The sequence below is a fragment of the Dipodomys spectabilis genome, unplaced genomic scaffold (assembly GCF_019054845.1).
Source record: "Dipodomys spectabilis isolate Male_0828 unplaced genomic scaffold, ASM1905484v1 ptg000416l, whole genome shotgun sequence".
Taxonomy (NCBI): domain Eukaryota; kingdom Metazoa; phylum Chordata; class Mammalia; order Rodentia; family Heteromyidae; genus Dipodomys; species Dipodomys spectabilis.
The window spans coordinates 1,001,252-1,026,956 of record NW_024871093.1 but is presented as its reverse complement, the minus strand read 5'-3'; the positions used below and the strand labels follow the sequence as shown (position 1 = coordinate 1,026,956).

The window sequence follows — 25,705 nt, the reverse complement described above, 5'->3', positions numbered from 1 at the left end:
CTCAATGGTCCTGGCATGAAGACCTACATTCAATCTCCTAAACAGTAATCACAAAAATTCCTAAGAGACATAACTCCCAAATTAGAGGCTTAATAACATCATTCTTCATGGTACATTTTTCTGTAACAAATATAACAAGAACTTACCACATTTAGAAATGGTACGAGTCATCCTATGCCCATTTAACAGTTAAACACACTAATCCCCTGTTTATTAGGACAGGTGCAGTGGCTCACAATGTAATTCCAACTATTTTAGGGCCAGGATCACCATTTGAAGCCAATGTGAACCATTTTAACCAACATAGCATAGTCTGAACTATGCTGGAGGATAGGTACAAGGATCAAGCTCTAAGGCTGGCCTTAGACAAAACCAAGTCCCTACAAAAAAAAGAAAAGGAAGACTATCTCTCAACAGGTGGTGGTGCTACATGCCTGTAATCCCAGGACTTAGGGAAACCAAAGAAGGAAGACAAATTTTAAGACAGCCCGGGAGTAGTATGAGTCTTCAAACAAGTGTTCTACGCACTGATTACTGTGAGTGGAGGTATGGCCACACGCACACTTATAGGCAAGTCAGAGCTGGTGGCTGAAGCAGAGCTAAATCCCAATGCTCAGCAATGCAAGCTTGCTCAGGGTTAAGCTTCGGTGTAGTAAACATAAGGACTACCTACAACTGTGCCAGTGATTGAAAACAATCTTGCCTGCAAATTTCACAATCTTGTGAAAATTTAAGGACCAAGGCTCTACTTAGGGATTATATACAGATGTAGCTACAGATGCAATTCTACTTCCATCATAACAGCATCAGCATCTGGAGGTTGAGGCTCCAGTCATATATATTCAATATTGTATGAAAGCAGCAGCTGTGCTGCTATGTTAGCTGTGCTAACAAGGACAGGACTTAACTTGTAGAGATTATCAAGTTTCTCATTTCCTGCACAGATGGGTGAAAATGCTAAATGCTGCTCATTCTTGAGAAAGCACCTGCTATTCCAGGATGTTTTCATATCCAAACACCCAACAGAATGGCTAGAACTAAAAAAATGAACATAAAAATAAATATCTTCCCACAAACCAAAGCAAGGTGTCTATTAATGCCAGAGTTGATCCAGAGTTGAGATTAAAGATATAACAAGAGCCTACTCACCACTCCCTTGGGCCTTACAACATGGATATGCCTCTGCCCTGGTTTTCCTCTTGAGCTGTGTTACTGAAACAGAAGGCAATCTGCCCATTCCAGGAGCATTTTATATTATCAGCTGAATGTTGGTTCCTTAAAAATTACATCTTTAGCTGGGCGCCGGCTGGTGGCTCACACCTATAATCCTAGCTACTCAGGAGGCTGAGATCTGAGGATCGCCATTCAAAGCCAGCCCAGGCAGGAAAGTCCCTGAGATTCTTATCTCCAATAAACCACTAGAAAACTGGAAGTGGTACTGTGGCTCAAGTGGTAGAGCACTAGCCTTGAACTGAAGAGAGCAGGAACAGCCAGCCCCCAAGCCCAGAGTTCAAGTCCCACAACCGACCAGAAAAAAAAAAATTACATCTTTGCCAGATGATGATGGCTCAAGCCTGTCATCCTAGCTACTGAGGAAGCTGAAATCTAAGAATTGTGGTTCAAGTCCAGCCCAGGGAGGAGAGTCCCTGAGACTCTTAGCTCCAATTAACTACTAGAAAACTAGAAGTGTCACTGTGTCTCAAAGTGGTAGAGTGCTAGCCTTGAACAAAAGAGCTGAGGGACAGCACCCAGGCCCTGAGTACAAGCCCCACAACCAACAACAAAAAATACATCTTGGGGCTGGGAAGGTGGCTCAGTGGTAGAGTGTTTGCTTTGCATGCATGAGGTCCTGGGTTTGATTCCTCAGCACCACATAAGCAGAAAAGGCCAGAAGTGGCGCTGTGGCTCAAGTGGTAGAGAGCTAGCCTTGAGATGAAGAGCTCAGGGACAGTGCGTAGGCCCAGAATTCAGGCTCCACAACTGACAAAATAAAAAAAAATTACATCTTTGCCCTCTGACTTCGAAAGTTCCTAATGGGATAGGAAGGTGTGACTTACCTAACAGATGTCCAAAATCAACATCATTTGCAGGAGCTCAAGTTTAAACACTGCATTTTAAACACATCTACTTGGTCTCAAAATTACTGCTTAAAGTCTGAGGAATTAGGAAACGAACAGAGCAAGAATATTTAAAACTGATATTCACAAAACTGTATTTCCTTGTTTATCATTACACTCTGAGCCACATTTTACTATTTGTCAGTCCTTGGGCTTAAACTCTGGGCCTGGGAGCTGTCCCTCAGCTCTTCGGCTCAAGGAAATTCCAACTAACCACCAGAAAACCAGAAGTGGCACTGTTGCTCAAAGCAAGAGGACTATCCTTGAACAAAAAAAAGTTCAGGGACAGCACCAAGGCCCTGAGTTCAAGCCCCATGACTAACAAAAATCCACAAACACTATGCTTTGCTTTCTGTAACTGCAACCTAAAGATTAATACCTACCTTGCAATTTCTGGGATCCACATTTATCACAGGATGGTGATATATAAGCAATACTGCCACCCAGTGACTGGCTAGCTCTTAAATAACCATGTAATTTCCCACCTCATCTGCTCCCCTCTCCTTTTATGCAGGGAATTGAGCAACAACCGCCCCCCTCCCCCAAGAAACAAGCACTCTGAGCCATGTCCCTTTTGTTTGGACTTTGTTTCTGACACGGGATCTCTAACTGACTGTGCTCATTTTTCTGTCTCTACCTCCCAGCAGCTGGAATTGTTCCCCACGTTACTTTTATTTATTTTTGTGTCAGTAAGGGGCTTGACCCCAGAGTCTTGTACCTTTTATATATTTTTTGGTTGGTCATGGGGCTTGAACTCTGGGCCTGAGCGCTGTCCCTGAGCTCTTCAGCTCAATGTGAGTGCTCTACTACTTGAGCCACAGCGCCACTTCTGGTTTTCTGGTGGTTAATTGGAGATGAGAGTCTCACAGACTTTCCTGCCCGGACTGGCTTTGTACCTCCATCCTCAGATTTCAGCCTCCTGAGTAGCTAGGATTACTGGCGAGAGCCACCAGCGCCCGGCTGAGCCTTGCACTTTTTTTTTTTTTTTTTTGAGCCTTACACTTTCGTTTGGCTTTATTGCTCAAGGCTGGCAATTAACTATTTGTGCAATGCCTGCAGTCTGGCTTTTTTGCTAGTCAAAATTGAGATGTACTCTCCAGACTTTCTACCTAGGATAGCTTCAAACTTTTTTTTGTGCTGTTTGAATTTAGGGCCTGGGCACTGTTTCTGAGCTTTTTTGCTTAAGGCTAATGCTGTACCACTTTGAACCACAGTACCACCAGTTTTCTGGTAGTTCACTGGAGAGAAGTCTCAGACTCTCCTGCATGGGCTGGCTTTGAGCTGCAATCCTCGTGTCTTGGCTCTTGAGTAGTTAGGATTACAGGCATGAGCCATTGATGCCCCGCTAGTTTCAAACTTTGATCCTCAAATCTCAGCTTTCTGAAGAGCTTGGATTTCAGGTGTGTGCCACTGCAACCTGGCCATATTCCTCACTTTTCAACCCCTCTATGAACTTTTTGTTTTTTTTGGTCATGGGCCTTACCTCTGTGCCTGGGCCCTGTCCTTCAGCTCTTCAGCTCCAGGCTAGCACTCTACCACTTGAGCCACAGCACCACTTCCGGCTTTTTCTGCTTATGTGGTGCTGAGGAATCAAACCCAGGGTCTCATGCATGTAAGGCAAGCACTTTACTACTGAGCCACCTTCCCAGCCCCTTCTATGAACTTTTATAAGCCATTTCCAGCTCCACATTAATTTTTTTTGGTCAGTTGTGGGGCTTGAACTCTGGGCCTGGGTGCTGTCCCTGCACTCTTCAGCTCAAGGTGAGCACTCTACTGCTTGAGCCACAGCACCACTTCCGGTTTTCTAGTGGTTTATTGGAGATTAGAATCTCACGTTGCTGCCAGAGGTGGCGTTGAACTGTGCTCCTAAGATCTCAGCCTCCTCAGTAACCAGGATTACAGGCATTAGCCATGGGCGCCTGGCCATATTTAAATATTTATGAAGGTTCATTCCATAGCAGTGAACTGCTCAGTGAAAAGCATGCTATAGGCTTTAAAATGGCAAATTATTTTTCATTTTAAGTTTTAGCAAGACATGGTTAAAGTAGAGCAAAATGGAGAAATATTTCCTGCTCCTTATGCAGAAAACCAGAGTTAGAGTCCCATCTGTAGCTCCTAAACTTAAAACTAATTGCAGCTATGAAACTTACCTGTAGTCCCCATACAAGCATCTTTTCAGAGATTTAAGTAAGTCCTTCACTGATATGAATGTTGCTTTAGTTATAATTTAAAGGAAAGAAAGAACTATATGCTTCATTTACTGAAGTCAGGAGTACAAATACTTCAAAAAATTCAAAACACAAGTTTAATTGAAAATGATAAAATACAGAAACACCAGATTCTCACTTTAAAGTAAAATCAACAGTGTCTTCCACAACTTTCCTGGCACTGCACCATTCTTGCTAACCAAGTTCCAGATACAAAATTACGAGCCTTCTGGTAAACATCCTTCCCATGGTTTTAGGCCCCTTTCTAATTATTCATCTTTACAATTATACCTTTTCAAGAATAAGTAGCAGTTGGTTTTTTTGTTTTAGCTGATTAGTATCTGTGAGAACTGCCCTTTCTTCATATTAATTACAGACAAGAAAACCGCACACACTCTACTCAAAACTCAGAAAATATACATTTGTTCATTAAAGCTCACCTGCTTTAGGCAATGTTTTCTCTTCACACATTAACATACTAAGCCAATGTTTGATCCATGCTGCAAAAACTATATAAAATGAAAAGACCTGTTAATTCTCCAGAAAAACCTTAAGGCAAAGGCAAACTCAAAAGGCCTTATGCTACCAAAAAAACCTCCCAAAACAGAATGCAGTGGCTTCGGGACTGTGGAGATGGCTCAGATGAATAAGCACCACAAGGATGAAACCAAGTGCCACAAACATGTGCAAGATAAAGCACTAGAAAATTCACTTTCCTGCAGACAGGATGATGTCAGATGTCACCTGAAACCAATTCTGCTTGAGTTTTTATTTGCAGAATCTCAGTTCCTTCCTGTATTTACCAATTCCACCAAAGCTTTTTAGTGCTCTTCTTCTCATGATGTATAGACCTTTGACCAGACGCCCAACCAACAATGGCTACAGCAGACAATATTGGCGTGCTTCGGGTGTGTGGAAAGCTGTGTCTTCCCTCCCACTCTTAACACTCTCTGGGACTAACTCAGTCCCTTCAAGGTTTTGAATTCGACTGCAACTTCTCAGCATGGAGATTTCTTTAAGGCTATCATCAATGTCACATGTTGGTCCCATTAAATAATGACCTCAGGGCAGGAGTTCCTCAAACTGCATGAATCAAACACTTGCACATCTTTACAGAATACAGTTTCCATTCATCTCTAGGTCTGAGATTAAAAAACTGTTAGCTTGTTTCCAACTGGTTTCAATACTGATTTGAAGTGTGAAGAATTTTACTGTGTAGATATTAAATATTCTGTTTAAATATTAAACATTAAATCTTTTCCTGACTATCCAGACAGAAACAGAGAGCAGGAACAACAGGCAAAGAGAAGAAACAGTCCAACTAATAGACTGGTGACTTCTCCACTACCGTGACAAGGGGAGGGATTTCAGCATGGGTTTCAAAATTGCCAGGAAGCTGGTTTCTAAAAATTCACCTCTACTTGGCAGAAAACATTTTTTCCCCTTCCTATGAAGCAGGAAAAAAAAAATCCAGAAAGCTAATTAGAACTAGAGGGCTACCTGCTGTGATAAAGAGCTAGTATCACACTATTACACTTACTTTTTATCTTCTAGTCAATGTCCCACAGTAATAAGGATTTGTCTCTTTACCTTGCACTGAGTCCCCATCATGCCAATGAGTTCTTCCTGAGAAATTCAAGACTGTGATCCTGGTAGTTCCTAAAGGAATTACCTGAAGCCTGGTTTAGGTACTCAAGGAGGTTAAGATTTCTTGCTGGCAGAAATCCATTCCCCACTAACTTATAGGCTTACTACATAAATTTAAATTGACAATTTCAGCTGAAGTCTTAATGTCACTTGCCTATATACTCTTGGTTAATCATTCCATTTTCAAGAAAAACATTTAGAAACTGAACTTGTTAACACCAATACCACCTTTCCCTTTTTAAACTACAGAAGCTACCAATGTTGGTTTTAGCTGATACAGTGCTTCTTTAGGATTCATGAAAGAATGCTTCTTCTGTGGGCAACTGCAGATGGTTTGCCTCAGAATCTCTTAAACTATCAAAGTTACTTGAGTTGTAAACATTACTGGGCAATCAGACTTATCAATTATACAAAAGAGACAAAAAGAAACAACAGTAGTACAGGGCAAAGGGCCTTGAAGGACAAACCTCTTAGAATGCTTCATTGTATTTTCTAGGCTGAGAGCAGAACTGGTGTGCTTTCAGCTACTCAATCAATACAGCTATGCTGAACAACAGACCACCTTCATAGCCCTTGTTAAATTTATTACCAAGAGGCTTAAGTTACTGCTTCATTCCCTCCTGCCAGGAGTCAACTATCAGAGCAGGGTGGTAGCAGTTGGGAAAGTCTTACTTTTTCAACTCGAGTGCTCTCCAGGTGTATGAATGGCTTAGGCAATATGACAGAAGACAGTGTCACTTTTACAGCTTCTATATCTGCCTTTAAAGAGACCATAACGTAATGTTCCTTTAATATGCCCATTAGAAAACTGCTTTTCTCTTGAGACAAGATTCCTTGGCAAAAGTTGAATTCAAAAAATGGCTACCCAAAATGAGAATCCCACCCTAAATCACAGGTGGAGATATTACACCCGTTTTAGAAAACTTTCAAGTCTCTATAATATGCAAATAGGCTCACTACTAAACTTAGGAACCTTCTACCATTTGACAAATTAGTGTAAGAAACTGATTTCTAGAGTTCCATCTCTTCTTCTGTGCTAGCAGCGGTTTCCAAACTATTGTAAAGTGGCATCCTTGTTTGCCAAGGTTCCAAGAACAGTTCAGTTCTCTGTGGGAAGGCAGTGGCAGGAGCTACATGCTTAGTTTGGCTTTCTCCCATGAAGTTCTTAGTATTACATGATGGCTTTGGCTTATCAGAAAGGAGTTCAGGAAGAGGTTTCCAGAGCACGAGCTCCATGGAAGGACGGCTCCTAAGATACAAAATATACATTTTTAGCAAAAAGTTAGGACAAGAAAATAAAAGCTGTATGTTGAAAATCTTAATGTCTTCTAGTTATAAAGTTACAGTTCCTCAACAGGTGACTTAAAACAACTCAAATTAAGGTCATGCAAATTAACTTTTTTTTTCCTTGCTGGGATTTAACTAAGAGCCTCACACATATAAGTCATCTACTTCTTTTTTTTTTTTTTTTGGGGGGGGTGGGGGGTATCCAGTCGTGAGGTCTGAACTCTGGGCCTGGGCGCTGTCCCTCAGCTCTTCAGCTCAAGGCAAGTGCTCTACAACTTGAGCCACAGCACCACTTCTGGCTTTTTTCTGCTTATGTGGTGCTGGTGCTGAATCAAACCCAGGGCCTTATGCATGGGAGGCAAGCACTCCACCACTGAGCCAACTTCCCAGCCCCTAAGTCATCTACTTCTGAGCTATATTCCCAACTAGTTGTACTGATGTTGTTATGATTAGATGTGAAATATGCAGGGCACTGGTGGCTCATAACTGTAACCCTAGCTACTCAGGAGGCTGAGATGTGAGGATCACAGTTTAAAGCTAGTCTGGACAGGAAATTCCAATAAACTACCAAAAAGCCAGAAGTGGAACTGTGGCTTCAGTGGTAGAATGCTAGTCTTGAGGAAAAAAAAACAAAACTCCAGAACCATATCCAGGCCCTGAGTTCAAGACCCAGGCCTGGGGGGGCTGGGGGTGGGGTGGGGGGGCATGCGACACACAGGGGGCACAGCAGGTGGACACACACAGGTAATATAAGCATTCAAATGTAAAAAGGATACCCCTTGGTTTAATTTAATCTTATAATTTTTCATTAGCAGATATGCATGTCTACAGGTTGATTTGTTTTTGTGGTGCTGGGCCTCATGCATATGTTCACCACTGAGCTACCCCCTTAACCCTGTGGGGACTGCCCTATATTGAATTATTTTGAGTGAAAATGAATGACCTAACAATGACCTAACATATGAAAGTATGGCTTTTGTTTAGTACAGTTAGTAAATATAACGCTTTGGAGTTAAGCCATAATTATGCCACAGCCAGTCATCTTTTTCTCCCAACCCCTGTGGTGGTGAAATCTGTCCGAGAGAGGGAAGTTCAAAAAAAAAAAAGGGGGGAGGAGGGAGGAAGACGCTCAAAGGCTAACTTCTGGAAAACTACCTAGAGTGGCCATTCCTGATTTAAGCTGAGGGCAATGTGACCTGCTGAATTTGACAAAATTATTTACCCACTCTCAGGGCTTGTTAATGATAAACTCAAGCTAGGGCTCTAATGCAATCTGCTGAAGTAGCTAAACCTCTGAATACAAATCACTTCCACTTGTCTGAAGACAGTAATATTCGAACCTTTTGGCATCTCCTGAAGGCGGTCCCAAAATACCTGAATCTTAGCAAGTTATATACTAAGTTTTATTAGTACCAAGTTTATTTGTAAGATAAAAGTCTTTTCTATGCAATCCCCAAATGGTACTTTGTAACTTTCCTACACAACAGACAGGAGATCTTTTGGGCTTTGAGACTAAGCTGTTTTTTTCAGCCTGCCACTTTGCTGTTGCATATTTTTGGGGGGAGAGGCAGGAGGAGTGGGTAGTAGAAATTGAGCTCAGGGCCTTCCATTTGCTAGGCCCATACTCTATCACTTGAGCAACATTTTTTTTTGGGGGTCAGGTCGTGGGGCCTGAATTCTTGGCCTGAGCGCTGTCCCTCAGCTCTTCAGCTCAAGGCCAGCGCTTTACCACTTGAGCCACAGGGCTACTTCCGGCTTTTTTCTTTTTTGCTTATGTGGTGCTGAGGAATCGAACCCAGGACCTCAGGCATGCAAGGCAAGCGCTCTACCACTGAGCCAACTTCCTAGCCCTTGAGCAACATTTTGTGTGTGTGTGTGTGTGTGTGTGTGTGTGTGTGTGTGTGTGTGTGTGTGTGTGTGCGTGCGTGCTGGTTCTGGGGCTTGAACTCAAGGCCTGGTGTGTGTGTGTGGGGGGGTGCATGCATGCGTGTGCTGGTTCTGGGGCTTGAACTCAGGGCCTGGATATTATCCCTTGGCTATTTTACTTAAGGCTAGTATTCTATCACTGGAGCCACAGCTCTACTTTCAGCTTTTTGGTGATTAACTGAAGGAAAGAATATCATGGACTTTTCTTCCTGCCTGGGCTGGCTTGAATCACAATTCTCAGATCTTAGCCTCCTGAGTAGTGAGGATTATAAATGTAAACCACCAATGTGCACCTCCATCTACTTTTTAAAAATTTTTTTCTTTTCTTTTTCTTTTTATTGATCGTGGGGCATGAACTCTGGGCCTTGGAGCTGTCCCTGAGTGCTTCAGCTCAAGGCTCTCTACTACTTTAGTCACAGTGCCACTGCCAGTTTTTCTGGTGGTTTATTGGAGATAAAGAGTCTCACAGACTTTCCTGCCCTGGTTGGCTTTGAACTGTGATCCTCAGATCTCAGCCTCCTTAGTAGCTAGGATTATAGGTGTGAGCCACTGGCGACTGGCTTTTGAAATGTTTTAAATTGTTATTATAAAGGTGATGTACAAAGGAGTTAGTTACATAAGCCAGGTAGAATAAATTTCCTTTACTGTCGCCCAGTTTCTTCTTCTTATCTGCCTACAAGTTGTATAGTTCATTTTCAACAGGGTCCACTGAGTATCACTGTTGCACTTATTCACCCTTTGTCTGTCCATTTCTTTTCTTTTTTTTTTTTTTTTTTGGGGGGGGGGGTCTGGTCGTGGGGCCTGAACTCTGGGCCTGGGCGCTGTCCCTCAGCTTCTTCAGCTCAAGGCTAGTGCTCTACCACTTGAGCCACAGCACCACTTCTGGCTTTTTTCTTTTTGCTTATGTGGTGCTGAGGAATTGAACCCAGGGCCTCAGGCATGCAAGGCAAGCGCTCTACCACTGAGCCACCGTCCCAGCCCCTTGTCTCTCCATTTCTATGCTCCCCCTTACCCTACTAAAGACAGGTAAACAAAACTAAAAGAAAACAAAATTAGCAACAAAGAAAAAAAAAGCCCTGCTTCCATTTCCTGGAGTTCATTTTGTAAATATTATTTTATATGATCAGAGCTCTACTAAACTGGGCATAGGTACTCATGCCTATAATCCTGGTTACTCAGGAGCTGAACCCTTGAGGATCACTGAAGGCAGCTCAGGCAGAAAAGACTGCAATTACCTACCAATAAGCCAGGCTAGAGGTGCAGCTCAAGTAGTAGAGTGCTTGCTGTGTGAGCAGGAGGCCCTGAATTCAAACCCTGTACTAGTAAAAAAGTTCTGCTAAGGGACCTGAAGGGATTTGGTTTGTGGCTTTAGTGTAACTACTCTGGCGGCTACCATACCATTTTCTTTTTCTCAATGTTTTCTGGATACCTGAAACAGAAAAACCATAAAGAGAACAAGCTCGCTCTTGCTAATTCTCCCTTTCCCAATCACTACACTAGTACCTTAAGTTGTCAAGGCAGCCATTCCTGCATACTTCAAACTCATGCTTACACAGCAGTCTGTTCACCCCAAAGGAGCCAGGAAGAAAGCTTTCTCCAAACTAGGTTAAATATAGCAGCTACTGTCCTTTTACTTGCTTGGATAACACACTATGAAGAGCTTTGTTTAGAGATAATGGGTAATACCTGTGAGAGATCATAATTAAATGGAAATCAGGTACCAAAACTTACATAGACTCAATCATCTTCTTTGTAAAAACTTCATCAAATTCCCTCTTCAAACCTGTTTTCATGGTATCAGAAAGGACAAGGCTAGGGAGATGATTAACATTTCTGTCAGCTTCAACTTCCTCATCTTCATCAATTATCCTAAGCAAATGAAAAGGGTAGAAACAAGAAAAATATTTCATCAAGCTATTATATATTCTTCTAGTAATTGGGTAAAATTAAAAAAATAAAAAAGGACAGGCTAGAAATGTGTCTTAGTGGTAGAATGCTTGCCTAGCATGCACGAAGCCCTGGGTTTGATTCCTCAGTACCACATACACACAAAAAAAGCCAGAAATAGTGGCACCGTGGCTCAAGAGGTAGAGTGCTAGCCATGAGCAAAAGAATCTCAGGGACAGTGCCCAGGCCCTAAGTTCAAAGCCTCAGGACTTGTCCACAAAATAAGAAGAAAAAAGATAGAAGCAATAGTGCTATAGTTAAAGATTAAATAAGGCTGTACCTTGAAGAAAAATGAGAGGACCAAAAGGTATATACAGAAGAGGTGTCCAACTTTTCACTAAACAAAAGATTAAACATTAAATATTAAACATACACTAAACAATGGAGTCATATTTGAAGAAGACTGAAAGTATCTTATAAGCAAATATCAATATTTATTCATAAATGACAAAGGTTAGAATAATTCTAGGAGACCACTGTAGAGTATGTGCTTTGAATACTCTTAGATTTTATGAGAGTCTGAGGACCAAGATACTACCAAATGTTTAGCCAGCAGCAGTGCACCACTTACCTGTCCTCAATTTCCTGAAGCCTCCTTCGGGCAGCTTCACACTGAGGTTCTCCAGTAGTTTGATCCATTTCTTCACAAGCCACATCTATCATACCAGGCACAGAAAGGCTACTAGAGCACAGGTTTCCTGGATGACACTCCACATTCTGAATCCATGCATTACTACCAGCACAGAGGTCCGCCTCAGTCAGCCGCTTCTTTCTTACTGGACAACTGGAAAAATGGAGAAACGAAGTATCATCTCTATATCTAATTAAAAGACCCCAGATGTTTGGACAGTGTGATTTAGATGGACAAACATTTTTTTTTTTTTGGGTTGGTCATGGGGCTTGAACTCTGGGCCTGAGCGCTGTCCCTCAGCTCTTCAGCTCAAGGCTAGCACTCCACCACTTGAGCTACAGCACCACTTCCGGTTTTCTGGTGGGTTATTGGAGATAACAGTTCCACGGACTTTCCAGCCTGGGCTGGTTTTGAACAGTGATCCTCAGATCTCACCTCCTGAGTAGCTAGGATTATAGGCGTGAGCAACCAGTGCCCAGCTGTTTGTTTTGTTTTTTTTCCAGGGGCTTGAACTCAGGGCCTGGGCACTATCCCTAAACTGCTTTTTGTTGAGGTTTTATTTAGTTCTCTGACACTCTGAGCCAAAGCTTTACTTCCAGTTTTTTATTTTTGTGGGGCTTGAACTCTGGGACTAGACGCTATCCCTGAGCTCTCCAGCTCAAGGATAGCTCTACCTCTTGAGCCACACTGCCACTTCCAGTTTTCTGGTAGTTAATTGGAGGTAAGAGTCTCATGGACTTTCCTGCCCAGGTTGGCTTTCAAACCGTGCTCTTCAGATCTCAGCCTCCTGAGTAGCTAGTAACTAGGATTACAGGCATTGAGACACCGGCACCTGGCTTGTTCCTTGGCCTACTTTGTAAACTCCCCCCTCCCACCCAGGATTTTCTTTATTCCTTTTCTTTTTTTTTTTGGGTCCAGTCGTGGGGCCTGAACTCTGGGCCTGGGCATTGTCCCTCAACTCTTCAGCTCAAGGCTAGTGCTCTACCACTTGAGCCACAGCGCCACTTCTGGCTTTTTTTCTTTTTGCTTATGTGGTGCTGAGGAATCGAACCCAGGGCTTCAGGCATGCAAGGCAAGTGCTCTACCACTGAGCTACCTTCCCAGCCCCGTATTTATTCCTTTTCACCTGAAGGTTGAGATTGGAGAGGTGGGGAGCATATGGGCAGAACCAAAGAGATAATGGAGCAAGCTCTGGAAGTAGAAAAATTCCAAAATTAAAAAAAACGGAGGGCTGGGAAGTTGGCTCATTGGTAGATTGCTTGCCTTGCATACATGAGGCCCTGGGTTGGAGTCCTCAGCACCACATAAGCAGAAAAAAGCTGGAAACAGTACTGTGGCTCAAGTGCTAGCTCAAGTGCTAGCCTGGAGCTGAAGAGCTCAGGGACAGGGTCCAGTCCCAGAGTTCAGGCCCCACCACCAACCAAAAAAAAAAAAGCCAGCCCTGACAGGAAAGTCTGTGAGACTTTTATCTCCAATCAACAACCAAAACACTGGAAGTGGAACTGTGGCTCAAAGTGGAAGAGTACTAGCCTTGAGCAAAAGAGCCCAGGGACTACACAGGACTGAAGTTCAAAGCTTAACAACTCACTCAGTAAAACAAAAAACAAAATAACAAAAAACCTCAAAACAAGAACAACAAAAACCTTGGTAATCTTAGTATTCTGAAGACTACGCATGGAGATCCAGGCTCTAAAAAAGTCTAGTTATCAATATTTATGTAACATTTGAATACTTTGTATGCTTTGTGTGTGTAGGCTTGAACTCTGGGTCTCTTGCTCTTCGCTCTTCTTTGCCCATCAAGTCGCCCCACCTCTCTCCCACATAGCTGGAGCTCCACCACTGGAACCATACTTTCACATCTAGCTTTATGCTGGTAATTGGAGACAAGTATCTTCCCATTCTGTCTGCCACAGATGGTTTTGCTTTGAAGTGGGCCTCTGAAGATTTAGCCTCCTGAGTAACTAGGCTTATGCGCATGTTTTAACAGTTTTAAGGATATAATGTTTTCTGGTTTGTTTGTTTTTGGCCAGTCCTGGGGCTTGAATTCAAGGCCTAGCCAGAGCACTGTCCTTGGGCTTCTTTTGCTCAAGGCTAGCCTTCTACTACTTGAGCCACAGCACCATTTCTGGCATTTGCTGTTTATGTGGTTCTGAGGAATCAAACCTAGGGCTTCATGCATGCTAGGCAAGCACTTTATAACTAAGCCACATCCCCAGCCCCAAGGATATAATGTTCTGATGATTTATCACTTGTTTGACATGCACAAAGCCTTGGGTTCAGTCTTGATTTTTAAAAAAAGTAGGGACTGGTAAGGTTGCTTAGTGGTAGAGTGCTTACCTCACATGCATGAGGCAGAAAAAGCCGGAAATGGCGCTGTGGGTCAAGTGGTAGAGCTCTAGCCTTGAGCTGAAGAGCTGAGGTTCAGCACCCAGGCCCAGAGTTCAGGCCCTCCAACCAATAACAACAAAAAAAGCAAAGGGCTGGGGCTGGAAAGGTGGCTCAGTAGTAGAGCGCTTGCCTTGCATGCCTGAGGCCCTGGGTTTGATTCCTCAGCACCACATAAGCAGAAAAAGCCAGAAATGGCGTTGTGGGTCAAGTGGCAGAGGTCTAGCCTTGAGCTGAAGAGCTGAGGGACAGCGCCCAGGCCCAGAGTTCAGGCCCCACATCCGGACCCCCCCAAAAAAAGCAAAGGTCTGGGAGGGTGGCTTAGTGGTAGAGTGCTTGCCTTGCATGCATGAAGCCCTGGGTTTGAGTCCTCAGCACCACAGTTCAGGCCTCACAACTGACAAAAAAAAAAAAAGCAATGTTTGGAAAGCAGAAAAAAATAAAAGTAATTTCTTTTTAATTTCTATAAAACATCAGTTTTGGGGGCTGGGAAAGTGGCTCAGTGGTAGAGTGCTTGCCTTGCATGCCTGAGGCCCTGGGTTCGATTCCTTAGCACCACATAAGCAGAAAAAGCTGTGGCTCCAGTGGTATAGCGCTAGCCTTGAGCTGAAGAGCTGAGGGACAGTGCCCAGGCCCAGAGTTCAGGCCCCATGACTGGCAAAAAAAAAAAACAAAAAAAAAACATCAGTTTTGGGTGGGTGCTGGTGGCGGCTCATACCTGTAATCTTAGCTAGTCAAGAGGCTGAGGTATGAGAATCACTGTTCAAAGCCAGCCTGGGCAGGAAAATCCCTGAAACTTCTCTGCAATTAACTAGTAAAAAAAGCGAAATCATAGCTGAGGCTCAAGTGGTACAGCAGTAGTCTCAAACAAAAAAAGCTTAGGGACAGTGGGGGGCCCTGAGTTCAAGCCTCAGGACTTGAAAAAAAAAAAAATCCACAGAACTACAATTTTATGAATAGAATGGAGGGGGGTGGGGAGAAGAGAGGGAGAGATAAGCAGGGTATGAGAGGCTTACACTATAATCTTAGTTAGTTCCTATTAAACTTTTTGTTGTTGTTGTTGGTCTTGGGGTTTGAACTCAGGGCGTAGGCACTGTCCCTAAGCTTTTTTGCTCAAGGCTAGTCCGCTAGAACTTTGAGCCAATGTGCCACTTCCATTTTTTTCTGGTGGTTAACTGGAGATGAGGCTCATGGACTTTCCTGCACAGGTTAACTTAGAACCATCATCCTCAGATCTCAGCCTCCTGAGTAGCTAAGATTATAGACTTGAGCCACCAACACCTGACTTTAGAGTCATCTCTAATTAACCACCAAAAAGCCAAAGGGCAGCACCCAGGCCCTAAGTTTAACCCTCAGCCCTGACATTAACAAGTCTTAAAACACAATTCAAAGCTGGGTACTGTGGGGTCATGTGTATGAGCTTAGAAACTCAGAAGGCTGAAATCTGAGGGTCATGATTTGAAGCTAGCCAGGAAGCAAAGTTCTTGGCTCTTATCTCCAATTAAACAGCAGGAAGTTGGAAGTAAAGGTAGAAAAGCAGCATATAGCTCAAACGGTAAAAGTGACAGCCTCGAGCAAATAGCCCAGTACTGAAAAAGACTATGAGGCTGACTTTAACCTCCAGCACCAGTAGACAAAAACAAATGAACAACACCACCACAAAAACCAGTTCAAGAACAAGATAAGAGATACTGGTATTGCCACTGTGCTACATCTTTGTGTAGCCTTTCTGAGTCTTGTACTGTTGCTCAGCCTGTGCAAGAAGCCATGATCTCCTAGTGTACATTTACTAAGATGCACACAATGCCTGCTAACACATTTATACTGCTAATAGGAATATAAGCTGGCAACAACCTGCTGGCCAATGGTGACTCGCGCCTGTAATCCTAACTACCCAGAAGGTTAAGATCTGAAAATCATGATTCAAAGCAACCTTAGCAGGAAGTCCATGATACTCTTATCTCCAATAAACTACTCAGAAAAAGCTGGAAGTCCTGCTGTGGCCTTGAGCACAAAGAGGCTTGGGACAACGTCCAGGCCAAGTGCTAGCTCCAGGAGCAGCCAAAAAAAAAAAAAAAGTAAAAAAAAGGAAAGATTCAGTAATTCCACACTAGGCAATCTATTAACCTGCAAATACTCAAAGAACTTCAAAAGAATGATCTTGGTAGAACTGTTAGTAACTCTGAAATACTAGGAATAACTTAATAGAGCCAGGTGTCTGTGGCTCACACCTGTAAGTCTAGTTACCCAGGAAGTGGAGAACTGAGGATGGCAGTTAGAAGTTAGGCCAGGCAGGAAAGTCCCTGAACTCTTACCTCCAACTAGGCACCAAAAAGGCAGGAAGTGGAGCTTTGGCTCAACTGGTAGAGTGCTTAAAAAAAGGTAACCAAAGCTGGGTGCTGGTGGCTCACGCCTGTAATCCTACTCAGGAGGCTGAGATCTGAGGATCTCGGTTCAAAGCCACCCGGTCAGGAAATTCCGTGAGACTCTTTTCTCTAATAAACACTCAGAAAACTGGAAGTGGTGTTGTAGCTCAAGTGGTAGAGCGCTTGCCTTAAGCTGAAGAGCTGAGGGACAGCGCCCAGGCCCAGAGTTCAAGCCCCACGACCAACAAAAATAAATAAAAAATTTAAAAAGGTAAGCAAAAAAAGCTCAGAGACAGTGCCGAGGCCTTGAGTTCAAGACCCAAGAATGGCACGAGAGGAAAAAAAAGAAAAAAAGAACTAGAAACAAAAATCCATTAAATCCATTAAAACAGGTGACTGGCTATAGGAGGGTAAAATGGAAAAAAAATGTGCTGCAGTGTGAATGTTTCTACAAATGTAAAAAACCACAATCATAAAATAGTTTTAGATTCCATTCTGAAGGAGAAATAAGGAACAGCTAACAGGATTGTCTCTGGAAAGAAAGACTAGGGGGTAGAATGTTTTTAATGCTGTAATCCTACCTATTCAAGAGGCTAGGATTTAAGAAACTGTTCAGCCAGCCACTGGTTGCTCAGGCCTGTAATGATAACTACTCAGATTATGGTTAAAAGAGTAGGGGTGGGGGGGTAGGGGGGGAAGGAAAGTCTTGACACTCTTATCTCCAATAAACCACCAGAAAACCGGAAGTGGCGCTGTGGCTAAAGTGGCAGAGAGCTAGTCTTGAGCTGAAGAGCTCAGGGACAGGGCTCAGGCCCAGAGTTCAAGCCCCACGACCGACCAAAAAAAAAAAAAAGTATAATTACTGTTCAAAGCCAGCTCTGGGGCAGCTCTGGACTATCTCCGATTAACCAACAAAAAAGTCTAAGTGGGGGTGTGGCTAAAATGGTAGAATGTCAGCACTGAGGGGAAAAAGCCAAGTGAGAGCGCCAGGCCCTGAGTTCGAGTTCAAGCCCCAGTACAAGCACAGGAAATAAAAGAAAAAATTTAACCAGTCAGTGAAACGTCTCCTTTTACCTGCCAGCCTTTTCCTAAGTAATGGCAATGAACATTCCTGGTTTCTAATGCCTTCTTCCGGACACAAACTCGTTTTACCTTTTCACGTAAACTTAACGATATAATACATGTTAAATTAACAATGGCCTAAGTTGTGTGAACGGCCTGACACTTACTCGTCGTCTTCAGCCTCTCGCTTGTGTTTCTTTTTACAGTGAACGGAAACACTGTTAAAACAAACAAACAAGTATCAGTGGACGGAGCAAGGCACTTGGGCTTTAGCTTTCAGCGCCGTCTTCCTAGCTGCAATCACCCGGGTTCTGTCGCCGGTTTCCGGCGCGCGGGGTGGATTCGGGTCCCAAAGTAAGTCATGGGAAGCTGGGTGAAGACGTCACACCCACAGCCCCAAACCTACGCGTCCACTTGTCACCTGGCCGCAGGAAGAGGGAAAGGAGCTACGCGCGTCTCGGTCGCCCGCACTGAGCTCCGATCGCGCCGCGAGGGCCACGGCCGAAGGGGATCCCGGACGTCCGGGTGGCACCGAGCGTCGCGCGGCGGGGATGCTCGGGCGCCGGGCGCCCGGATTCCGAGGGGCAGCGTCTCCCCGCTGCGGCGCGCAGCCCGGCGCGGAGCAAGTTCGAACGGGACTCCCGGGCTGCGCCATCTACAGTTAACGTCTCCGGGGATCAGTTTCCCGGTTTGTACGCGGGGCCGGGACGCCCCCCGCCGCGGGTGGAGTTAACGAGCCCGCCCGCCTCGCGTGCCCGCGCGGTCCTCACCGTCCGCGCGCGGCGCTCCCGCCCGGGTTGCTGGGGACAGCGCGGGGTCCCGGCCGCGGGGTCCGCTCCGAGCCGTCGGCCCCCGGTGGGAAGGCCCGGCCCGGGAAGGCCGGCGGCGGCTGCAGGAACTCCGAGCTGCCGCTCAGGGGGAGTCCGCTGAAGGGCCGGCCCAGCGCCGCCATGGCTGGCGAGACGAGGCAGCTGTGACCGCGACCCCGGCCGCCTCCGTCCGCAGGCCGCACAGTAGCAGCCACGGCCACTGCCGACGAGCGCCCGCCTCCAAGCCCGCTTCGACCCCACGTCACGCCTTCTAGAACTCTCCACCCAAGGCCGCCCAGGGGTACGCCGGGATTTGTTGTGCGGAGCGGCCGCGAGGGATACTGGGAGTTGTAGTCCCCGCGAACTACAAACAAAATGGCCGGGCTGGGCGCCCTTGGTTCCTAGCTACTGCGGAGGGTGAGATGTGAGGATTGAGGTTCGAAATTAACCCGCGCAGGGAAGTCCATGAGACTCTTATCTCCAACTAGCCAGCAAAAAACAAACAAACAAACAAAAACGGAGTGGAGCTGTGGCTCAGGTGGTAGGGTGCCAGCTTTGAGTGGAAAAGCCAAGGGACAGCGCTCATGCCCTGAGTTCAAGCCACAGTTCTGCCCCACCCCCCCAGCAATAATAATAATAATAATAATAAAACAAACCAAGATGGCTGCTCCTCTACTCACTTAAGCCTAGGCATTTCCCCTCCGCCTTCCTCTGTGACCTGGCTTTGAATCCTCATTCCTCAAGTTCTGTAATGTGCATTTAAACTGAGAATGGAACGTAGGCCCTTGTGCATGCTTTGCAAGCAGTTACTGAGGACTGAGCCTCAACCCTGCCACCTTAATTGTAATTCTTGAAAGTTATCTAAATTCTGTGTGGGTGGGATGGGGAGTATCTGATCCTTCCTGGCCTCAGGAAATGCTGCTTCCTTGCTCTGAAAGACACAACCCCTCTATGTAATACAGCCTCACATAGAACTTGGAAAGCAGATAAGTATTAAAGCCACTCCTTTCAGTTTTGGACACATCCCTAATCCCTGAAATCTACAGCCTCCACCGGGTTCCCAGTAACAAACTTCTTAAGGCATTGTCCTTGGGGATGTACGGTGTACACGGGTACAGAGATGCATGTGTGGGGTACAAACAATAGTCCTCAAGTGGTCACATGCTCATGGACACTTGTTCTCTTCATTTCCTTTGTCATCTTCAAAGCAAAGTTCAGAGATAGGTCAACTTTATACTCTTGGACTACTTTATGAACTTTATTCTCTCAAGCATGGGTTTGCAGGGCTGGAGGTGAAGTTCAGTGATAGAAGTAGGTGCTTAGCATGTGTAAGGCCATAGTTTCAACCCCTGGCACACACACACAAAAAGACCATGCATAGTGCAAACCTGAAATCCAGGTACTCAGGAGGCAGAGGTAGGAAGAAAACTGTTGAAAGCAGACACTAGGCAAAAGCAAGAGCTCCTATCTGAAAAACAAAGCAAAAAGGGTGGGAGGCATGGCTGAAACAGTATAGCACCTACCTGCCTACCTAGCAAGTGTGAGGTTCTGAGTTCAAACTCCAGGAACACCAAAATAAATAAATGTTTGCCAGGCACAGATGGTTCGCCCACGTAATCCTAGCTACTTAGGAGGCTGAGAACTAGAGAATCAAGGTTTGAAAACAACCTGAGCAGATAAGTCTATGACTCCATCTCCAATTAACCATTGAAATGCTAGAGTGCCAGCTTTGAACAAGAAAACTGAAAAAGCTGGGTGCTGGTGGCACATGCCTGTAATTCTAGCTACTCAGGAGGCTGAGGTCTGAGGACTGTGGTACAAAACCAGCCTGGGCAGAAAAAGTCCATGAACCTTTTTTTTTTTTTTTTGGGTCCAGTGGTGGGCCTGAACTTTGGGCCTGGGTGCTGTCCCTCAGCTCTTCAGCTCAAGGCTAGCACTCTACCACTTGAGCCACAGCGCCACTTGCGGCTTTTTTTTTTCTTTTTTTTTCTGTTTATGTGGTGCTGAGGAATCAAACCCAGGGCCTCATGCATGCAAGCCAAGCGCTCTACCACTGAGCCACCTTCCTAGCCCTCCATGAACCTTTTATCTCCAGTTAACTACCAAAAAGTCAGAAGTGGGACTGTGGCTTAGGTGGTAAAGTAGTAGCATTGAACAAAAATGCTGAGGGACAGTGCCTGGGCATTGAGTTTAAGACTCAGGACTAGCAAAATTTAAAACAATAAGAGACAAAATGGATAATTTATGAAGTTTTACCCAGACATTTTTTCCCCCTGGTGGTTCTCTAGTGTGGCCTAGCTTTTAATGAAACGGAAAGAGAACTAGGACCAGAGATGCTAGAGTTAAGTTGCAAGTTGCAAGGCTATTTTGTACTTCCTGGCTAACTGTCCTTACATGAAGCAGAATTCTGAGTGACATCCGCTTTTTGAATTTTCTTCCAGCATGGCTTCAGAAATGGTCCTCTAGGTCTTTGATCTTCTTGAGTATGATTAGGATTACAGGCACAAACACTGGTGCTTAGTTCTATTGGCCTTTCAAAATTTAAACTCAAGGAAGTGGCTCTGTGGCTCGAGTGGTAGAGCACTTGCCTTGAGCTGAAAAGTACATGGGCAGTGCCCAGGTCCAGAGTTCAAGCCCCATGACTGACAAAAAAAAAAAAAAAAAAAAGATTTAAACCCAAATCTATTAGTTTGTCTCAGCTGCCATAAAAAATACTATAGAGGGGCTGGTAATGTGGCTCAGGGGTAAAGTGCTTGCCTAGTATGCATGAAGCTCTAGGTTTGATTCCTCAGCATCACATCAACAGAAAAAGCTGGAAGTGGTGCTGTGGACCAGGTGGTAGAGTGCTACCCTCGAGCAAAAGAAGCTCAGGAGCAGTGCCCAGGTCCTCTGTTCATACCCCAGGACTGAAAAACAAAACAACAACAAAAAACATAGAAGCTGGGTGCCAATGGTTCACCCCTATAATCCTTGCTACTCAGGAGGATGAGATCTAAAGATCATGGTTCAAAACCAGCCCAGGAGGAAAGTCCATGAGACTCTTATCTCCAATTAACCACCTGAAAACCAGAAATGGTGCTATGGCTCAAAGTGGTAGAATGCTAGCCTTAAGCAAAAAAGCATAAGGACTCAGGCCCCATGTGTACCAAGAAAACAGAAACAAAACAAAAAACAAAACATAGAACTGAGAATGTAATGTGGCTTAGAATAGTAGAATGTGGGAAGGTGGCTCAGTGGTAGAATGCTTGCCTTGAATGCATGAGGCCCTGGGTTCGATTCCTCAGCACCACATAAGCAGAAAAAGCCAGAAGTGGCGCTGTGGCTCAAGTGGTAGAGCGCTAGCCTTGAGCTGAAGAGCTGAGAGACAGCGCCCAGATCGAGTTCAGGCCCATGACCGACCAAAAAAAAAAAAAAAAAAATAGTAGAATGCTTGTCCAGCATATGTAAAGCCCTGGGTTTGGTGTCTACACTGCGAAAGCATAACAAACCAAAAGAACAGACTGAAATGCTTAACAAAAAATTTCCCTCATTTACTAAAATAGTTGTATTAAAGGGGTTTCAATTCCATAAGCAGAACTTTTTTTTTTTTTTTGTCGGTCGTGGGGTTTGAACTCTGGGCCTGGGTGCGGTCTCTGAGCTCTTTAGTTCAAGGCAAGTGCTCTACCACTTGAACCACAGCACCATTTCTGGTTTTCTGAGTGGTTTATTGGAGATAAGAGTCTCACGGACTTTCCTGCCCAGGTTGGCTTTGAACTGTGAGCCTCAGATCTCAGCCTTCTGAGTAGCTAGGATTAAAAGCATGAGCCACCAGTGCTCAGCTAAACTTTTTTTTTTTTAATTGTGAAAATATCCTACAGAGGGGTTACAATTACGTGGGCAAGGTAATGAGTCCATTTCTTATCAAGCATTGATGCCTCCTCCTTTGTTTCCCCTTACCATCCCCTTCCCATCTCCCCCCCTCCTCCAAACTTTATTTTTTTAAGTAGTCCTTTCTAGTTTGTTGAATCTTTTTTTTTTTTTAGGACACAAACTTTCAGTCCATGACACCAGACTGTCTGACATTAGAGTAGGAAGACAGAAACAGGTGGAAACTTCTGATTTTTTAAATATTGTATTAGGTCCTATGCAGGAAAGAGGGTTTACTGGAGGGGAGCCAGCGGGAGAAGGTGAGGCGCATGCTCAGTTTGTATCACTGATCAAAACTGTAATCCAAATGGACTGCCAAGGTTTCAGACTAGAAACATACCTCCCACAGGGCTTTGTTAGGCAACACTTGAAAGGGTTCCTGGATTTTGAAGTGAAGCTCAACTTGGATTTTAGACAAAAAGGGAAAGTTTGGAAGAGGGAAAAAGAAAAAGGTAATCTCTCTGACCTCAGAAGCCATGATTCAGAAACAATGTCTTTTTAATTTATCCCCTATGTCAGAAATGGTTTGCTGAGAGGCCCCACAACTGTCCGGTAAGGGGAAAGTTTTCTTTCAGGTTCCTCCAATGATATGTTTGACATAACTGCAGACCTGATTTCTTTTTGTGGTCGATTGTTTTCATTCCTCATTGTTATGAAGAAGGAATGAAAATTGTTTTTAGAGGATTTCTAACCTTCCTTTCATCTGCTTAGAAGAAGCAGATCTTCATTTAATCAGCACATTTGCTAACACAAATTATTTACTTAAAAGACTCCTTCAGGGCTTTAAATAAGTAAATTTCCAGGGGGTAGAGATTGCACTGATATTCCCAATATTTGTAGGTCAGCTGTGATTAATTTCTCTTCTGAAAATGAGTAAATCCTAAGATGTTAACCAAGAAAAATTGAATAAGGACAGGCAAAATACACATGTTTTTGGACAAGGGCAAGGAGCTGCAAAAGAAATAGTTTTAAGGTTTTAGAGCATTTGGTTCAAAGGTTTTGTGCAACCTGATCTCTATTCCTAGTTATTTATTTTTTGCCAGTCATGGGGCTTGAACTAAAGGTCTGGGCACTGTCTCTGAGCTTTTTTTGTTCAAGGCTAGCACTCTACCATTTGAGCCACAGCACCACTTCCAGCCTTTTCTGTTTATGTGGTACTAAGGAAATGAACCTAGGGCCTCATGCATGCCAGGCAAGCACTCTACCACTGAGCCACCTTCCCAGCCCCCCTTCCTAGTTATTTAAAATTTTTACTTTCAGACAAAGTCTCAATAAATTGGGCTGGGAAGGTGGCTCAGTGGTCGAGTGCTTGCCTTGCATGCTGAGGCCCTGGGTTTGATTCCTCAGCACCACATAGCAGAAAAAAAAAAAAAAAAAAAAAAAAAGCCAGAAGTGGCACTGTGGTTCAAGTGGTAGAGTGCTAGTCTTGAGCTGAAGAGCTGAGGGACAGTGCCCAGGCCCAGAGTTCAGGCCCCATGACTGGACCTCTCCCTCCCCCCCCCCCCCAAAAAAAAGTCTCAATATAATTGCCACCAGTTCTTAAACTTGAGATCCTCTTGCCTTAGCCTCTCAAGTTGTAGAGGTTACAGGAATTCCGCACCACACCCAGCTTACTTTTTCAATTAACAAGTGATTCTTTCCAGTAGAGCCTGAATGCTTTTCCTTGGAATTGTTTAATCAGGATTTTGTTTTAATAATCTTTCTTGATCCAGAGATTGGGGGAGGCTGTATAACTTTTTCTTTTTCTGGAACTGGATCAAGAACTAAACTGAATTTTCAAAGCTCTGAGTGATGGAGGAGATGAATCAGAAGAACCTGGAAGTAAGAAAATATCAATAGTCTCGGGACTAATTTAAGCTGTCCCATCCTATGAGGGAGGAGGAGAATGTGGTTAACTTTCCTCACCTGGCTGACTCTAGTTAACATTATCTACTGAAGGAGGAAACACCTTAAGTGGCTTGCTACCAAATGGAATGCCCAAAGGGCACAGAAAAAAAAGGAGAATAACTCTAGTGAAGGTCCTGGCTTTAAGAAGCTGGCACACTGCTGGGTGTTGGTGGCTCAGGTCTGTAATCCTAGCTACTCTAGAGGCTGAGATCTGAGAATCACAGTTCAAAGCTAGCCCAAGCAGGAAAGTCCTCGAGACTCTTACCTCCAATAAACCACTCAGAAAACGGGAAGTGGCGCTGAGGCTCAAGTGGTACAGCCTTACACTTGAGCTGAAGGGCAGAGGGATGGCACCCAGGTTCAAGCCCCACAACTGACAAAACAAAAAATATTCAACAGACAACGAAGCTGACACATCCTAGGCACCTGTGGCTCAGGCCTTTAATCCCAGCTACTCAAGAGGCTGAGATCTTAGAATCATGGTTCAAAAGCCAATCTAGGAACAAAAGTCCCAAGAAGACTCTTATCTCCAATTAACTACTCCTAAACTGGAAGCTAGCACTTTAGATAAATCTGGTACTGTTTTGTAAATAGTTTCCTTCCTCTTTTTAAATTTTTTTTGTGGTTTTAAGAGTGCTGGAGGGAGCAGCCGGGCGCTGGTGGCTCACACCTGTAATCCTAGCTACTCAGGAGGCTGAGATCTGAGGAGCGAGGTTCAAAGCCAGCCCGGGCAGGAGAGACTGTGAGACTCCTATCTCCAATAAACCACCAGAAAACCGGAAGTGGTGCTGTAGCTCAAGTGGTAGAGCGCTCGCCTTGAGCTGAAGAGCTGAGGGACAGCGCCCAGGCCCAGAGTTCAAGCCCCACGACCGACCAAAAAAAAAAGAAAAAGAGTGCTGGAGGGGGTTGGGAAGGTGGCTCAGTGGTAGAGTGCTTGTCTTGCATGCATGAGGCCCTGGATTCAATTCCTCAGCACCACCTAAGCAGAAAAAGCTGGAAGTGGTGCTATGGCTCAAGTGGTAGAGCACTAACTAGCCTTGAGCTGAAGAGCTGAGGGACAGAACCCAGCCCTGAGTTCAGGCCTCAAAACTGGGGTCTCACAGAGTCTCACAGAGTACTGGAGGTTGGGTACTGGTAGCTCACGACAGTAATCAAGCATGCTGAGATCTGAGGATCCTGGTTCAAAGCTAGTCTGGGCAGATAAAAATAAAAAACTACCAGAAATTGAGTTCTGGGCTTTATACTTTAGTCTGTTAAGTGTTCTACCAGAGCCACATTTCCAGTCTTTTTGGAAATGAGAGTTGGTAGTTCACCAGTTTACATTTTGTCTATAGCTGCTTTGTGCTCTGCTGGCAGAGCAGAGAAGTCGAGGCCATATAAGCCCACTGTGGGGCCCTTTGCCCCAGTTTCAGACTCTTCCTTGTTCTGCTGGCCTCAAGTTGGCCTTGCCTCCACCTCCCCATCCACTGGCCTCAAACTGACTCAACTTCTACCTTCCAATCCACTGGCCTGAATGGAGAAAACCCTC

The 25,705-nt window shown here is 44.6% G+C and overlaps 1 protein-coding gene across 1 annotated transcript; it reads right to left on the bottom strand.

The window, feature by feature from the left end:
* Positions 1–4,410: 4,410 nt before the first annotated feature.
* On the bottom strand, positions 4,411–18,679 carry Ccdc117 (coiled-coil domain containing 117). Its single transcript, XM_042667667.1, has 5 exons — positions 18,346–18,679; positions 17,743–17,793; positions 11,703–11,915; positions 10,916–11,053; positions 4,411–7,220 (listed from the first exon to the last, which is right to left on the bottom strand). The coding sequence occupies exons 1-5, from the start codon at positions 18,525–18,527 to the stop codon at positions 6,983–6,985; spliced, it is 822 nt and encodes a 273-aa protein (XP_042523601.1). The 5' UTR covers positions 18,528–18,679; the 3' UTR covers positions 4,411–6,982.
* Positions 18,680–25,705: the final 7,026 nt, after the last annotated feature.